Source organism: Juglans regia, chromosome 8 (genome assembly GCF_001411555.2).
Source record: "Juglans regia cultivar Chandler chromosome 8, Walnut 2.0, whole genome shotgun sequence".
Classification (NCBI taxonomy): domain Eukaryota; kingdom Viridiplantae; phylum Streptophyta; class Magnoliopsida; order Fagales; family Juglandaceae; genus Juglans; species Juglans regia.
In genome coordinates this window covers 28,171,434-28,189,574 of record NC_049908.1, presented here as the reverse complement: position 1 = coordinate 28,189,574, position 18,141 = coordinate 28,171,434, and the positions used below count along the sequence as shown (strand labels likewise).

At 34.7% G+C, this 18,141-nt stretch overlaps 2 protein-coding genes across 4 annotated transcripts; both read right to left on the bottom strand.

The window, feature by feature from the left end:
- Positions 1-5,121: 5,121 nt before the first annotated feature.
- On the bottom strand, positions 5,122-8,512 carry LOC108987734 (polyubiquitin-like). Its single transcript, XM_018960720.2, has 2 exons — positions 8,231-8,512; positions 5,122-6,685 (listed from the first exon to the last, which is right to left on the bottom strand). The coding sequence occupies exon 2, from the start codon at positions 6,683-6,685 to the stop codon at positions 5,309-5,311; it is 1,377 nt and encodes a 458-aa protein (XP_018816265.1). The 5' UTR covers positions 8,231-8,512; the 3' UTR covers positions 5,122-5,308.
- A 1,197-nt stretch (positions 8,513-9,709) lies between these two features.
- LOC108987733 (ABC transporter F family member 4-like) lies at positions 9,710-17,397 on the bottom strand. 3 transcript variants are annotated; one of them, XM_035693195.1, is made up of 7 exons: positions 17,063-17,397; positions 15,716-16,354; positions 11,256-11,946; positions 11,016-11,116; positions 10,821-10,910; positions 10,499-10,626; positions 9,710-10,144 (listed from the first exon to the last, which is right to left on the bottom strand). In XM_035693195.1, the coding sequence occupies exons 2-7, from the start codon at positions 16,310-16,312 to the stop codon at positions 10,000-10,002; spliced, it is 1,752 nt and encodes a 583-aa protein (XP_035549088.1). In that variant the 5' UTR covers positions 16,313-16,354; positions 17,063-17,397; the 3' UTR covers positions 9,710-9,999. The 3 variants fall into 3 exon arrangements, with proteins under 3 accessions (XP_035549088.1, XP_018816261.1, XP_018816264.1); XM_018960716.2 differs by having other exon boundaries at positions 15,716-16,345; XM_018960719.2 differs by having other exon boundaries at positions 15,716-16,342.
- Between the last annotated feature and the right edge of the window lie 744 nt (positions 17,398-18,141).

The following is an 18,141-nucleotide window of genomic DNA, read 5'->3' as shown; positions in this document are numbered from 1 at the left end:
ATATAAAATGTGGTATATTTATCACCATTAGATGATAAAGAATCACCAAATAAAGGATCACCAAATAAAAGATCATCTAATAACGATAAATGTGTCACATCTTACATAGTAGAAAGAAAACGAAATAGTAGTACAATGTATAGAATTTTCCTTTGATTTTATATAATGTGGCTCTAGATTATAGGTTGTAATTAAGTTTTGGATGACAAGGTGAAAACAACCATTATTGTATTACAAGTTTAAAGTGTTCACTAATTTAGGTGTCATTTGGATAGTTAGTTGAGACGAGATGAGTTGAGATAAAAGTTAAATAAAATATTGTTATAATATTATTTTTTAATAATATTATTATCTTAGGATTTGAAAAAATTGAATTAATTATTATATTTTATATGAAGATTTGAGAAAATTACAATGATGAAATAAGATGAGATGAAATACTTTCACTATTCAAACAATGCCTTAGAGTTAAGGCACATTGTGAACAATCTTATTTTAAATTGAAACTACTAAGTTAATTTTATGGGTCTTGCTACTTGGTCGCCTATGATGTACCGTTCCATTTTATTGCTTGAAGTGGCTAATTTAAAAAGAATGAAACGAAACCATGCTGTCCTTCAAACTCTCTGTTTGCTTCCTCATAAAATTGAAAGGAAAAGTAAAAGAGTTCTTCTTTATAGCATTCACTGTAGTGGTGCACACAATGCACACACTACGAGGATGCTTATAATCCATGTGTTTTTTTTTATTTGGTTTTGCACCAGATGGCTTCTCTTTTCGTCTCTCTCCATCGTCTCTCTCATCAGCGGCTCTCTCTCTCTCATCGTCACTCTCTCTCATATCAGTCTCTCCCTCTCTCTCTCTCTCTCTCTCATATCCCCTCTCTCTCTCATCACTCTCTCAATCTATAATAATTTTGAATTTGAGAGATGAATGTTGTAGGGTGTTTTTCGTCATTTTACTTATGCCATATAGGATATGCAACGGCTGCTCCCACTACAGTGACTTCTCTCTAGATTTTTTCAAAGTAAAAACCCTCACACCTAAAGAAACAACTACCTCCATTAGAACCAAAGTCACATCAATCTCATTTAAGCAATTATCCGACAAAAAAGAATCCAATCAATTACAATTCAAAATGGTTATCCTCTTTCAACGCTAGTTAGAGATGTAAAAAAAAATCGGTGAATCAATAAACTGAATCAGACCGGACCGAACCGAACTGGTAGGTTGGGTTCGGTATCAAATTTTGTTTGGTTTGGTACCGGTTTTATTTTTCTTAAAACTAGTCAAAATTAGGGGTGTAAACTCAAATCGAAAAACCGGTCCGAACCGGACTGGTTTTGAACCGGTCCGGTTTTTAAAATGTAAAAACTGGCCGATTCTGGAATTTTTTAGACCGGACTGGACCGAACTGGACCCGTTGATTAAAAAAAATAAAAAATAATATTTTTATATATAAATTTTATACAAAATATTTTATATATATTAAATATTAATATATATAAGTTTTATATATAATGTATAATTATAAATTTTTATGTGAAATTTTATATATAATATATATATTCATATATGAAATAATTTCTTATTATAATTTATAAATTATTACATAAAATGTTAATACTAAATCACTAAAAGTTTATAACTGATACTAATATATAACTTATAATTATACCAATAGTCTAATATTAATACTATTATATAGTCTAATATATTAATAAAAGCATAAAACAGTTTTTTTTAAATCAATTTTTTTTTTTTTATAAAAAAATTTTTAATGACAAATTGTGAAACTTACATTTAAAAAAAATCTGAAAACTGGACCGAACCGGACCGGAAATCAGTAAAACCAGAAGTATCGGTTTAGGAGGGTAACCGGTGCGTAATCGATTTTGAAAAATACAAAACCGGTATATACCGGTTCGGTCCTAGATTTTATTCAAAACCGGACCGGTTACACCCCTAGTCAAAATTTGTTCCATTTCGATTTTTTTTTTTTTAAATCAGATCGGACTGAACAGGACCAGTTCATATATATTATAATTTTTTATATTGTATATAATTTATATATATAATATATAATTATATATAAAATAATTTTGTATTATATGATAAATTACTAATTAATATAATATTAAATTTTAAAATCTTATATCCCTATAGTCTATTGTATTATATAATATAATTATTCTCAACCAATTTGAAGTACTTATGGTATGGTAATCCCTGTTAATATTACATATAAACCAGATCCTATCAGATGTGAACAATTTTCATTTCAACATGTATATGTGACTATGTCACAGAGTCAATTCACCTCTATATTATATTTTGGACACCCAAAGAAGTATCGTCCAAGATTTTTTAGTGTACTAGATTTTTTGAGTGTGGCTTTATGATTGCATCTACATATCGGGACTTGTTTCACAAAATCAAACTTGTGTGCCCTTACCTGCAAATAGAAATGAAGGAAGTTGAGCTATTAAGTCAAATTCAATCCAGATGAAAATACCACAACATTCAAACTAATTCAAACTTGTGTGCCCTTACCTGCAAATAGAAATGAAGGAAGTTGAGCTATTAAGTCAAATTCAATCCAGATGAAAATACCACAACATTCAAACTAATTCTATTTAACAAAATAAACGTTATTGCTGATGGTACAAGATCAGCTTTCAGATATAACATTTCTTTTATTTTTTTAAGAATTGTTTTGAGTTATGTGTTCAATATCTTCCTGACATTCTTTTGCTGCTGCCATACTAATGCCATGGGAACCTTGAATCTTCTGCCGGGGCTGATTGCAACGACAACCGAAGGGGGGGAGCTCAAGATCCAGAGACAAAAATGTGAGTATGAGAAACTTTGCTCCTTGTTCTTCTTTATTCTTTTAAATCTTTTTGCTCAGGTTTTTATATAAATTGGGTTTTATTTGTTGAGTTTAGTTTTCTTCCTCACAGCTTTTTCTGTTTTGATTCAGTATGTGGGACCTATAATTCTATGCAATCGTATACGATTCTAGAAGATAGGAAATCTTGATATCTATCATGTACAGACCTGTTTGGGTTGCTCTGCAACACCAAATCGAAAGTCCTATTTCATCAAATTGCTCTCTTTCCTCTCCTTGCTTTGACACAGATATGTTTCCTTTCTAGTCTCTTAACAGTTTGGTAATAAATGGCCATATGTATTTCTATTTCACATTATGCTTGAATTCAAGGCTTTGAGATGCTCATAACTTTTGTTTTACTGTTGTTGGAATGAAATTTCAGATTCATGGAGTGCTAAACTAGTGAGTTGGGGTATTTTGATGCCTATTGGAATTATAATAGCAAGGAACTTGAGGGTGTTCAAATCTGCAGACCCAACATGATTTTACCTACATGTCACTTGCCAAACTTCAGCTTATATTATTGGAGTTTCTGGGTGGGCAACTGATCTAAAGCCCTCTCAACCCCCATGCCTTGAGACACTACACTTTTGACTACAAATTGTCTTAGAACAAGCAGTGCATCCTTTGTGATGGATGTTGATATTTTATTTTTATGTTGCAATTACTTAGAATTTATAATTCCTTTTTCCTCAGCTATTTATAAATTATAATCTAGGAGTGTTTGGTGGTTGATAAGAGTCGTAAGACTTTGGTGGGGGTAAACTTGATTGAAAGCTAATGGTGTTGGAGCCTTGGGATCAGAAATGCTATTCCATGGAATCTGTAATAACTAGTTTTTCATTTGAAAGAAGGATTCACATAGTTTTTCAAGTTCATTTGAAACAAAACTAAACGAAACAAAACAATACACAAAATGCAGAAAGAAGGATTCACATAATTTTTCATTTGAAACCATTCATATGTCTGTGTCTACAACCCATGCATATAGCACTTTCACAATCACAGACCACATCAACCAAATAAAAACTTGGGAAGTTTGTCCATCAAAGACCATCTCAGCCAAATAAAAATTGTCTAAAAACTAATCAATACTACCAGTTCCAACAAATTAGGAATCCAAGAAGCAAATCACAATAGCAAATTGTCATCATTAGTATACAAAGATATAAAAGATTCTTGGGACTTTAGAATCTCAAACTATAAATTGATGTAATTCAATTTATTGCATTAGAAAGACACAGATGGAATAGCCTCAACTCCTAGCCAATAGAGCCACTAGGAGGAACCTAACCACCACTCTCCTTGTATTCAAAATAATCAATAAGAGGTCCATTCGCCAACACCCTTTTCAAAGGAACAAAAAAAAAAAAAAAAATTCAACAAAAACCCAATCCATCCTACACTACTTTTCCCTCCCCAAAAACCAGGAAAATGAAATAGAACAAATAAATAGGTAGTCTCTATATCAAATAGCAAGTGGGACATTCTTGAAAAATAAAATTGGAATATGTATGCAAGGAATGAAATTGGGAGTTATCTCAGTGCTTCTGTCCTCAAGACTCGATGTCTCAATGTGTCTCAGACGTATATATTCGAAACTAGGAAATCGAAATCGAAGTGGATAATGAGTAATTGAAATGGAGTTGGAAATCAAAATCGAAACTAAGGTTTTGTTTTGGTGTGTGAAATTAAGATGGGTCTTAGGGTTAGCATTAACAGAGGTTGCTGGGTTAGGGAAGGAGGGACGTCGATGGTTATGGTTATTAGGGACAAGGGGAAGCATGACATAAAATTTTTCGAGTAGGAAAAAGCTGAAGGAGAAGGGAGAAGGAGAAGAAGAAGAGTTAAAACGATGTGTTTTGAATTTAAATGAATCGGTGTGATTTTCATCTCCCAGCCTGCTGAAAACGTTAAATGAAACGTGCCTGATGTGGCGTCTACCCGTCGGTTGCATGGGTCTGTTGTATAAAGAGTTTTTCAAATTTTAACGGGTAGATCAATTTCATTATTTTTTTACTATCACCTAAAACAAGATAAAAAGTTCCATCTCCTCTCGCTGTCATCAAGTTTTTTCAAATACTAAAAGTAATATTAAAAAAATATATCCTAATAATATTTTATTCAATTTTTAATTTTAATTTCAATGTTCTTATTTATTTTTGTTTTGGATTAGTGGTTCATAGCACGATTGCCACACGTTCAAAAATAACCATGAAGAAACAACCACCAGTCAAAGAGGAAACGTTCCATAGAATAAAATGCGACAAACATAACCATATCAAACATATTACTACTCACACCATACTTCAAGTACCATCATATCAAAAACAAGGAGACTTATAGTACTGTTCAACAAACCTTAACACAAACGATAAAAGACCCAATTTGAACCTACCATTACCAATGAAGCCACTAAACACGACCACCACGAAGGCGAAGAACAAGATGCAGGGTGCTTTCCTTCTGGATATTGTAATCTGCCAGTGTGCGACCATCCTCAAGCTGCTTTCCTGCAAAGATGAGCCTCTGCTGATCAGGTGGGATCCCCTCCTTGTCTTGAATCTTAGCTTTCACATTGTCAATGGTATCAGAACTTTCCACCTCAAGTGTGATTGTCTTGCCCGTCAGCGTCTTCACGAATATTTGCATTCCACCTCGTAGGCGAAGGACAAGATGTAGAGTGCTCTCTTTCTGAATGTTGTAATCTGCCAGGGTGCGGCCATCTTCAAGTTGCTTCCCAGCAAAAATAAGCCTCTGCTGGTCTGGTGGGATCCCCTCCTTATCCTGTATTTTGGCTTTGACATTATCAATCGTATCAGAGCTCTCCACCTCAAGGGTGATGGTCTTTCCAGTGAGGGTCTTTACAAAAATCTGCATCCCACCGCGAAGCCTGAGGACCAAATGAAGAGTAGACTCTTTCTGGATGTTGTAATCAGCCAATGTCCTGCCATCCTCAAGTTGCTTTCCAGCAAATATCAACCTCTGCTGGTCGGGAGGAATGCCTTCCTTATCCTGAATTTTCGCCTTCACATTGTCAATTGTATCAGAGCTCTCAACCTCCAGAGTTATAGTCTTTCCAGTAAGGGTCTTGACAAAGATTTGCATTCCACCACGGAGGCGGAGGACCAAGTGCAAAGTGGATTCTTTCTGGATATTGTAGTCAGCCAATGTTCGTCCATCCTCAAGCTGCTTTCCTGCAAATATCAATCTCTGCTGATCTGGAGGAATACCTTCCTTGTCTTGTATCTTTGCTTTCACATTATCGATTGTGTCTGAACTTTCAACTTCCAAGGTGATTGTCTTTCCTGTAAGAGTTTTAACAAAAATCTGCATACCACCCCTAAGGCGGAGAACCAGGTGGAGTGTAGACTCCTTCTGAATATTATAATCAGCCAAAGTTCGGCCATCCTCGAGCTGCTTTCCCGCAAAAATCAGCCTCTGCTGATCTGGGGGAATTCCTTCTTTGTCCTGAATTTTTGCCTTCACGTTATCAATGGTGTCGGAACTCTCAACTTCAAGAGTAATAGTCTTTCCGGTGAGCGTTTTGACAAAAATCTGCATCCCACCTCTCAAACGTAGAACCAAGTGGAGGGTGGATTCTTTCTGGATGTTATAATCAGCTAGAGTTCGGCCATCCTCGAGTTGCTTTCCAGCAAAGATAAGCCTCTGCTGGTCTGGGGGAATTCCCTCCTTGTCCTGTATTTTTGCTTTGACGTTATCAATAGTATCAGAGCTCTCCACCTCGAGAGTTATGGTCTTTCCAGTAAGAGTCTTGACAAAGATCTGCATCTGTAGACAGATAAATATGCAAACATAATCAGAATCAGCAAGCAAAAAGAAAACATAACCTAAAGAAAACAAAAATGATAGAAATATAGAGGAAATGCACAAAAATAATGGCAAAAAGTGCCGTGCATGAGACTTCTGTAGACTTGCATCCGTAACTGTAGCATGACTCAGAATATAATGCCAGGTACCAATAAAATTCTTAACACAAGAAATCGCACAAGATACTGACACATCCCAAAGCTAATGCCAAACTTAATATTATTGAAAGGCATAACGAATTTAACATAATCTAATCAATCAAGAGTTTGTTGTATGCTGATTGTGGGTTCAGCATCAGAAGAGCTCCTCTCTTTCTTTCGATTTCAATGTCTAAGAAGAGAAGCTTCCCAGAAGTTTTTGTTTGATAGCCACCCTCTTTCACAATCACACCCCCTAGCTTCCCTTCTAAACAAAATTATGAAAGAGATTTATGCCCACTAGCAATTGGTTATAGACAAGATCAATCAAAACAAAACGATCCATCAATTCACAAACTGTGTGAATAACATAAAAAACTAAACTACACAAAATCAACTAATTTTTTTATATAGGTTAAACAAAATCAACTAAAATATACCCACAAAACAAAGGAATCCACATTTCTCCAAAAAACATTTTATAATTACAACTTGTCCATAATTAAAAAGCTGATTACTTGCGTTATTTAATCAAAACTTGGCCCTTACTTGGGCATAAGAAATTTATTTAACCCATGCTAAAAGCATCATGGGCAGAGGAAAAAAACCCCCCTTTTTTTATACTTTTCTTGGTTTAATTGTTCTTTATGGGAAAAAAATTTCTTCTTTGGTTAGCTTGTCGGACCATATTGGAATTATGACAAAAAAAGAGCACAAACTTGCACAAGATCTAGATTCAACAAAATGAACAGATGCACACATACAAAAACATAACAACAATTACAAGAAAAATTAAAAGCCACGACAATTTGAAAGGATAAGTATATTCCCAAAAATACAAATTATATAATCCCAAAACTAAATCAGTGCGATGAAAAATCCATGATAATCACAAAGTTACAAAAATCCTATTTCGGAAAGAAAATCAGAGCAATCAAAACAGATACCGAATTCCCAAAAGCAGAAGAAACCAAAGCAAAAGATTATTTTTTTGATAGGTAAAAGATAAAACCAAAGCGAAAGATTCTCCAACCGTAAAAGTGTGATCCACACCCTCAAACAAAACGTTATTTCGAAATCCGATGAAAATAAGAGAAATTAAACGGTAAAACATGAAATCCATATGTATGAGACAGATACAAACAAAAAGATGATCGAAATGTAAAAGCGTTAGATCTAAATCCGGAAAGCGATTCCAAATCGAAAATCAGATCAATCAAGCAATCAATGAGCAAATTCGTACAAAATAAACCACACAAACCAAACGAAAACATCATCGAAGGGTAAAAGTAAACCCTAACAACTCCAATCGATAATCAGATCAATGAAACGTTAGATTAGTATAAATATTTGGGGAAGAAAGGCTTACCCTGAAGATCCGAAAACAACGAGACACCGAGAAGTCTGAAAATAAAAGAGGAAAACCTAGATGAAGTTTCGAGAGAAAGAAAGGTCAGGGTGAGGGGTTTGGGGAAAATGCGAATGAGGAAAGCGAGTGAGTGGGGGTGGTATTTTTATAGGTGAGATAAATTTAAAGGAATAATAGAAAGCCCAACTTGGCGTGCACGCTGAATTCTGACTTGTTCAAAAGGGCAAGAAATGTGTGGAATTTGGGAATTTGCCCCGAAATCGGGAAAACCTTGCAGCAGGCAAAGAATGTTTTATATTTGGGAAATGATTTATAAAAAGATAAAAATAAGGATTTGTTTGGATATAGAAATCATCTCATCTCATCATTATAAATTTATTAAATTTTTAAATAAAATATAATAAATAATTTAATTTTTTTAAATTTTTAAATAATAATAATATTAAAAAATAATATTTTATTCAACTCATCTAAAATCATCTCATCTTACTATCTAAATAAATCTTAAAAGTGAATGTATGATGTAAGGATAATGAGTAGAATTTTTTTATATATATAATTTTGGTGAGAAAATGATAGGGAGACCAATAATGGTGCCCTCATTTTGATTGATACTGTCTTTTTTTAAATTATTTTTTTTTATTTTTAAAAATATTTTAAAAAAACAAAATAAAAAAGCACATTTGCACTATCGGAGTCCGGACTCCGGACTATTCTTGGTACTTTTAGCATTGTCCAACATTGGAGTGCACAAGTCTTATATATTCTTGTTAAAAATAGTAGAAAAAATTTAAAATTTATATGAAAAAATTTATTTATTTTACAATAGATTATACTTTTTTTTAAACAAATTGCAGAGAAATTTTACACTCTAAAACTGTATCCAACATTATTTTTTATATTTTTATTATTCTTTTTAAAACTGTATCCATCCTTCAAAAGCGACCAAGAAAGAATCTTTCAAATAAATAAATATCAAATACACTTCCCCTCCTTTAGAACATAAAAAATGCTACTTTTTGCCTTCATTTTGACACTATATGTATTTTATTTATTTTTTTTTTCTTTACTTAATAGTTAAGAAAATGACATATTGATATTTTTTTTTTATATTTTTAAAAATATTTTAAAATGATAAAAAAAATATAAATAAAAAAATTAAACAAAAATAAAAAGGTCATCTTGGCCTAACAATCAATTGGAACGATGCTACTCAGGCATCATAGTAGCACCGCTCTTAGGACATTATATCAAGTAAAATAGCTGGAACTCTTGGTGTAAAATTAAACTCAAAACTCAAGATGTCTACTTCATGAACACTAGATACTACAATATACAAAATGCTAGACTTGTATGGGCGATATTTGCTAGGCTAAATCGAAAATAGAATAGCATAAATACATAAATATACAAAATATAATATATTGTTCAATATTACAGGAAAGAAATTTGTGAAAACGAAATTGATCACTCACAGAATGCTTAAAAAGGAAATCAATTCACCATCCAACATAATCCTCTTGATTATCAAGAATGGCAGAATTTCCAACAAGAACAAAGGCCAATATCTAAAGTCCTAATAGCAAAAAAAATAAAAAGGACGAAGAAGAGGGAAGATAATTTCTTTCATATACAGAAATTTGATCTATTATTAGGGAAATCACAAACAACTAGCGGTGACAGGATTGAATCTAATTGCAAAATACAGACAGAAGTGCAAGAATACCCACAATGACACACATTAAGGCCATATGGCCAAATCCGCCTGATTAGCAGGCTGTTAAAGGCTGCATCTTTTCATTTATTGCCTTGTAGCACTGGAGACTGCACAAGGGGAGCTTCGACTTCGAATCCCGGTACTTGTACGGGTTTGTGCAAGATGGCCCAGCACATTTCTCACGGGGAGGGGGATAACTAACATCCACACAAAAAAACAGTTAAAAAAATACACCAAACCATCAGCTGTCATAGAGGTAAGAGCAAAGACTAACAAAGCATGGTACTAAGACCTGTATAACCTATAGGGCCATCAGAGTAACAATGTGCAAGAAAACAACTCCAAGGAAATCTAATCTCCAGCAATCCATAATGTTCCATCTAATATATAAGTCTTGAGAGAAGAAACCTTTTACTTATTAATAGATTAAGGATGAAAGGCAATTTTGAAGGGATCTTCTGATGGCAGGGATCTCCTACTAAACAATCACTCAGGAAGACAACCTACTTATTGAGAATTGATACAAGAATTCTTAAAAATTCTCTGTTTACCTGCAAGGCTTGGAATCAAATATAGTTGGCAAGCCCATTTCATCAGGAAATGTAACAACTGTTCCTGAGGGACCCATCACCCATCTAACAGAGTCTGATGCAAGTACCATAGAATTTGCAGCCTTCTCCTGCATTAGATTACAGAAGTATGAAGATTGAGTGTAATGCTTCATCACATGATCTTTTAATTTTTTTGGCCCATAAATAATTTCTTTAATGAAAAACAGATGAAGATAGCCCAAATATACGAGTAGCATATAAAAGGAAAGAACAAATCAACGACCGGGAATAAGAGCAAGAGTACTAATGCATGACTTGCTACCTGTGCCAATTCTTCCTGCCTTTTCTTTGCCTTATCTTCCCGCTTCTTCCTACTTGAATCTTGGCCCAAGATTTTTCTAATCGCCTCAGCCTAAAATTCCAGTCAAAAGGAAAGGAAAACACATGAATTACATCCATTATTTGTGCAATTCAAAATGCAAAAAAAAAAAAAAATCAGAAAAGGAAGGGGCTAAACCTCAGATTCCCTAGCTGCCTTCTCCACTTGCATCCTACGTCTCTGAAGGGCCTCGGCTCTCTTCAACTGCTGCTCCACTTCAGAAAGTTTCTCTTTTTGCTCTGTCAACAAAACAAACAAAAAGAAAGAAAGCAAAAAAAAAGACAGTTAAGATGTAAAGAAATTTCAACAATAACCAGCAGAAGGTAATAGCTATAACAATAACAATGACAGAAGAGCATAATAGTGAAAATTACGCACTCCTAGGTGGAGCAGGTGGCAAGCCATTTGGGAACTCAATTAGACTTGCACCAAAGCTGGAAGAGACATCTTTGCCAGTTTGAAGGGCCCGTTGACGTGTAGTGACTGTCATTTCCTTCTTATTATCACCCAATAAATCAACAAACTCCGTTTTTGTTTTCTTTTTATTAGAGTTGGCCTCACCATCTGAGATTGGATCTTCCTCTTCTACATAGTCAGTATCTTCAAATATCCTCCGAAACCGAGTTTTCTTACCCTCCTTGCCTGATCTCGATGGATGATGACCATCCACATCAACATCCAATTCTCCATCAACATTACTTTTTACTGCCCTTGATATCTTCCGTTGCTTCCCATTCCCTCCTTCCTCATAATCTTCATACTCCACACTGTAATCCATGGTAGCCTTGGATGTCTTGAGTTTTTCAAGGTATCTAATTTCATCATCATCATCATCTCCATCACTAAGTGCTTCATCCACCAAGCGTCTCTTAGAGATCCGTTTGCTCTTGCGAATAGGCTCATATTTATCATCTTGGTTTGTGGATATATTTCCTTCAGGTATCCTATTCCTTGAAGAATCACCTTCTCCAACATTGAAACCATACCTGGGGAAATCCTTCCTTGGAACCCCTCGTAAGTGATTCCTCTTATCTGGAGTAAAAGATTGATTGTCATCATCTGAATTGTCCTGCAGATCATATACACGAGATAGACAGCCCCACTTAAATGCCTACCCAATCTCATAATTGGACTATTAACAGTGTTGCACAAATAGGCCGCAACAAGATGAAAGCAAGTTGTCAGAGAATATTGACTTCTCGGCTAATGGAAGGAATCAAGAAAAAATCCAGTGGAACCAAGGGCGAAGCAGAACCCCCCCGCCAAAAAAAAGGTAAAAAGCTATATGAACAGTGTATAACAGAGGCTGATGTAACAATAGGTTGATATAACAGATTAAGAGGAAAAACAAAAACTTAGGAAAAATATGAAAAACAATAGGATGAATAAAATCTTGTATGCATATGAAAATCATCTATATATACAATCTAACTTCTTCCTCCAATCCGGTCTTTCCCATTAGTAAATAGGCCTTTTTTTGCCACCAAATTGATTTTAGTTGTCCCATTTACCAATTTTGTCCAGTACCTCTCTTATTCTCTAAACTCTTTTATTTTATTTTATTTTTTATAAATTTTTAAATACAATTTTTTATGGTAAAACATATCAACTTTTTGACAAATAAAACTTTTACTTTTGTCCTTAGTGAAAGATAACGTGTTCATTTGCTTAACTGTCACCAATTTTCAACACATTTAAAGCATGTAACAGATGTAACGAATCTTTTCTCTTCTTAACATCATTCATTTAATGTGTACTTTTTTTCGATCGGTAAACAAATCTTTATTGACGAAAAGAGTAGACAAGAGCCCAAGTATACGAGACATATACAAGAGCAACGCTTATGCGTGCAATTTAGTGATACACATAATTCATGAAAGGTCATGCCATGAAAATCAATTACAATCGACCAATGGAGTAAAGTATTGAAAAATAAGTTTCTAAGCTCATCCATTCACCACTCTTGATCTTCAAAACTTCTTTCCCTCCAAATGCACCACCATGGGCATATTGGGATCATCTTCCATATTGATGCAATTTGAGAGTTGCCCTGAATGCCTCTCCAAGAAACGAGGAGGTTGCTTACCTCAGCATCACCCAAACTAGTCCTAATCAAGTAAAGACTTCATTCCACAAATTCATGGCAATCTCACAATGAAGCAGTAGATGGTCAGCAGACTCTCCGCTCTTCTTGCAAATACAGCACCAATCCATGACGATGATTCGACATTTCCTCAAGTTGTCTAGAGTTAGGATCTTCCCTAAAGTTGTCCATACAAAAACTGCTGCCCTTAGAGGTGCCTTTGTATTCAAAATGTTCTTCCATGGAAATGGGTTTATGTTGTGCGTGGTCATGGCTTGGTAGAAAGAGCAGACTACTAATTTCATCTCCATTTTTTCTAGAACATCATCCCAAATAGATTTCGACTTTAACGTAGCACCCAACTGGAGGCCATGATATTTCATGGGCAATTGAGATATCTTACATCCCAAAATGGAAGCCATACTCTCCACATTAGGAACATTCCCCACTAACACTATGCCAAGTTCACCTTCGACCCTAATACAACTTTTTTTTTTTATAAGTGACCCTACTACAACTTCAACCCTGATATAACTTCAAAGCATAATATGAGAGCCCTCAAAGCTTGTATTTGATCGTAGCTGGCTCCACAAAAGATTAAGGTATCATCGGCGAATAATAGATGAGCTATGTTGAGCAAGGCAGTAGTCGCCTCCCCCACTGAGAATCCAGATATGAGCCCACCCTCCATGAAACCTAAAATCATCTTACTAAAAGCTTCCATCACAAAAACAAGAGGAGTAGAGATAGGGGATCACATTGTCTCAATCCTCGTGAGCTTTTAAATAAGCCTTTTGGTGAGCCATTAAAAATTATAGAGAAACAAGCCGAAGATATACAATGATGGATCCAAGTACACCATTTCATACCAAAGCCACATCTCTCGAGCATGTAAAGTAAGAATCTCCAGTTGACATGATCATAGGCTTTTCCCATATCCAGCTTGCAAAAAAGCCCCAGCTCTCCCACCTTGAGTCTACTATCCAAACTTTCGTTGGCAATAAGTACCGAGTTAAGAATTTGCCTACCTTTGACAAAGGCATTTTGAGGCTTCGATATGAACTTCTCCAACACCTTGCTCAATCTATTTGCCAATACTTTGGAGAGAATTTTGTACAACCTGCTCACCAAGCTAATGGGACGATAATCATTTACCTCTACAATGCCAGGCTTTTTTGGTATGAGTGCTATAAAAGTTGCATTTAAGCTTTTTTCAAACCTACCATTTTCATGAAATTCATGGAAGACCCCCATGATGTCTTCTTTAAGCACTTCCCAATATGTTTGAAAAAAATCATAGAGAAGCCATCTGGGCTTGGAGCTTTGTCACCTGCCTTGCATTTTAATACTTGTCTAACCTCTAACTCATCAAACGACCTTTCAAGCTGTTCCAAGAACGTCAAAAGCAAGCCCATCTAATCTCAATCTCCAAATTCTCATAGTGATTGACAATGTGATATGTGACCTCAGTTTGGTTGGAGGAAGCCACCCCATCAATTACCAACATCTCTATAGCATTGTATCTCCTATGTGAGTTAGCTGCCTGGTGGAAGAACTCGGTGCATCTATACCTTCCTTCAACCATAATGCTCGCGACTTTTGTCTCCGAGATATTTCTTCCAATAAAGAAACCCTTTCAATATGCGCAGTCACTTGGGTTTTTTTATAGGTCATAACATATTTCATTTCGTATGACCCTGCTCTCTGCTTCACAGTCACTTGGGTTTTACAAGCCCTCTCTGCTTCAGATAGTTCTCCCTCCCTCTTCCAATCCCTTGAGTTCCTCCAAGAGAGTATTTTTTTTGGCCTTCCACATCATCAAACACTTGCTCATTCCACACCTTCAAATCTTTCTTCAGAGACTTCAATTTGCAAGCGAGCGCTTGGGTTTCCATGAAATTGGTAAGAAAAACACCATTGTCGGCAAGAAATCCTTTTGACTTCAACCATATATTCTCAAACTTAAAGTTCCTTGGGACTCCATGAAGACCTCCACAATCAAGGAGGATAGGAAGGTGATCAGAACACAACCTAGGGAGTCTCTTTTGATTAAGGCCTGGATAGTGTGCTTCCCATTCTTAATGTGTGTACTTAAATCATGTAGGCTTGCTAATTAAAAAGTTATATGAATTCTTAGTTCCCATAATGTTATTGTATCCATTTCTAGATCCTAACTTGTAACTAGGTGTTCTCCAGGCATACTTCCTGTGTACTTGGGCTTTGCCTTGATGAAATAAATCTTATTTTACTGATAAAAAAAACGTACATAAATTATGTGTACTTGTGAGTTTAGTAAAACGTCTATTTTCTTTGGGCTTGAATCTCTATTTTTTCCTCATCCTTCTTCTTTGGTATGCTTATTTTATTATCATCAGCTTTCCTTTGTTTTTTTTTTCTCACACATTGTTAAAGGTAACCCTCAAATAATTACAATCTAATGGCCTATTCCAACTCCTAGAAATTCAGCCCCACAAGATTACAATCCTGGTTTCTTCCTTGAGCGTGACATATTTATGTTCTGCATACATTTACATCTAGAAAAGGTTAACATGAAATTTAGGTTTCAATTTTTTGCATGCATTCTGATTCCTTATGTAGAAGTAAAGAAAATGCAATTGACATGTACCTACCCCGATCATTTTATAAGCCAAATAATATCTATAATTTTGCAATACGATTAGTACGAATCAACCATGCTGCATACAACAATGCAGATTTTAATTTTTTTGAAAAATAGGTTAATTCTCCTTGATACCTGAGTAATCAGCTTCTGCTTTGGCCGTGGGGCACCTGAAACACGAGAAGCTTTCGTAGAAAGAAACCCAACACCAGATGCACCATCTGTTACTGACTTTGCATGAATAGTACGTGTGACACCTCCAACTTTAAGCTTAACCTTTTTCACTTTGTTATCATTTTCTAAGCCAGCTGAAACAACTCCAAAATGCACCACCTTGCTCGTACCTTTCCAATCGGCTGGTGCAAGAACACCTTCACTGTGTCTTTTGGAATCAACTGCACTATGTTTTTGTTTATTACTTCCTCGGAAAGAACCATTCATGGAAGCTTCATCAGATTCTCCGAATCCTCCTCCATTTTCATTATTGATCACACTTGAGCTGCATGGGTTCAAATTGACATCTTTCTTACGAGGAACTGAACCATAATCATTATTCTCATCACTTGATACTTTGCTCGCATTATCTGAAGGTGGGGTGGATGATAAGGAAGAAATATCACGGTAATCTGGAGGTAGCTGTGATTCATTTCGAGGACGACGGAACGTATTACTCCTCTTCTTCCTCACAGTGCTGTTTTTATCACTGAGCCCAAAACTTCCAAAAGCTTCCATGACGGTCAAAAAGGCAACCACAGCCAAATGCTGCTGTAATTTCTCAATTAGACGAGTGCATGGATAAGTCAAAAAGAATACACAAATGGTAAGAAACAATACACCAAGAAAGTGAAGTTCAATTAAGCTTGTCAATATTTGTGAAACAGAATGTTTCTGCTAGTTCACATTGGATGGATTATATAATTACGTGAAACAAAGAAAATAATTCTAGACTTTTTGTGAGCTTTGATTTTCCAAAAGCTGAAAAACCCACCTCAACAAAGCCAATAAACTGGTTAGTTTTTTTTTTTTTTTTTGCTATTTACTTCAACGAATTAAGACAACTAAAACAAATATGTGAATAATAATAATAATAAAGATCCCAGACGCATAAATAATAATAAAAAAATTAAATGAATCATGTAAAAAAAAAAAAAATCACAAACGCCCAAATGATCCATCAAGTAAAAATATCTATTAATCATAAAAAAATAAAGTCATATTTTGAAGGACACTCATTTACAAACACCCATAAACAACTCCAAGTCAAAATCTGCATAGCTATCCATATAAGAAAACATCACAGATTCGACATATAAATGGCGCAGAAAGAGAATCCATCCATAAAAAACACAAAATGACCATAAAAACTAACTTCAAGGCAAACCCACATGCCGAAACCTTACAAATAAACCAAAATCAATACCCACATGTGCAAACCTCACAAATTCACCAAAAAACCATCAAATAGATCACAAAGAAGCTTACCTTTTGTGGGTCACAACAAAATCGTCAAAACCCTAGATCACCATCCAGGATAATATCTGAACCTGATAGGCTAGGGAGAGGGACAAAGGGGGAATAAAATTGCACATTGAAACCAAAGGCTAGAAATTTTAGCCAGGTAGTGGGATGTGATTGGAAATATAGACGTGGGTTCCCAGGTTAGAGGTAGGGAGAGGAACCAGAGGACTAATAATCTTCACCATTGCTCCAAAATCAATGGTCCTGTGCATTTGTTGGGTCACCACCTTGTAGCCTATCTTACTATTGTCTTTGTTGTTGTTTTCAGGGTCCCCCATCTCTCTCTCTCTCTCTCTCTCTCTCTCTAACCTTCAATAATTCATAGATCCAGACCCTTGGTGGTGCGCCTTAGGGCGATGCAGGTGAGTGCGTAGGCTAGTTGATATACGCACCCCTGGTGCATCTTAGCTTTTACTGTTAGCCACATGTCGGTGCTAACTAAAATTTATAATCAGAAATGATATTTATAATCTTGTAACGTGTAAACATCGTTTAATATTTTTAAAAAAATAAGTAAATATAAGATTTATATGATAAAAAAATTTATTTTTTATTAGTAGATTTATTTATTTTTAAAGAATTATGTGATATTTATACATTCTACAATTATATCTAACAACTATTTTATTCATTTTTATATTGTTTTCTTTGTATAATTTGATTCATTTTTATATTGTTTTCTTTGTATAATTTGAGGAGGATGTTAATTTTATTTATCTTCATGTATTTTGATGCTTTTATATTTTGCGGATGTATTTTAATATCGAGGTTGTTGTTTTTTAAATAATGGAAATGGAAATGAAACTTATTTGATGGATATAATATATACATTAAAAAATTAGATTAATAAATAAATAATAAATTATTATTATTAATATGGAGAGAATGATGATTAATCCAGTAATAATAGATTATTTTGAATACATTAGTTAACATGCAAAAAGTTGTATTTTTTAATTTCATTTAGATAGAGAAAATGTTTCATCTCATCTTATTTTATCATTATAATTTTTTTAAATTTTCATATAAAATATAAAAAATGA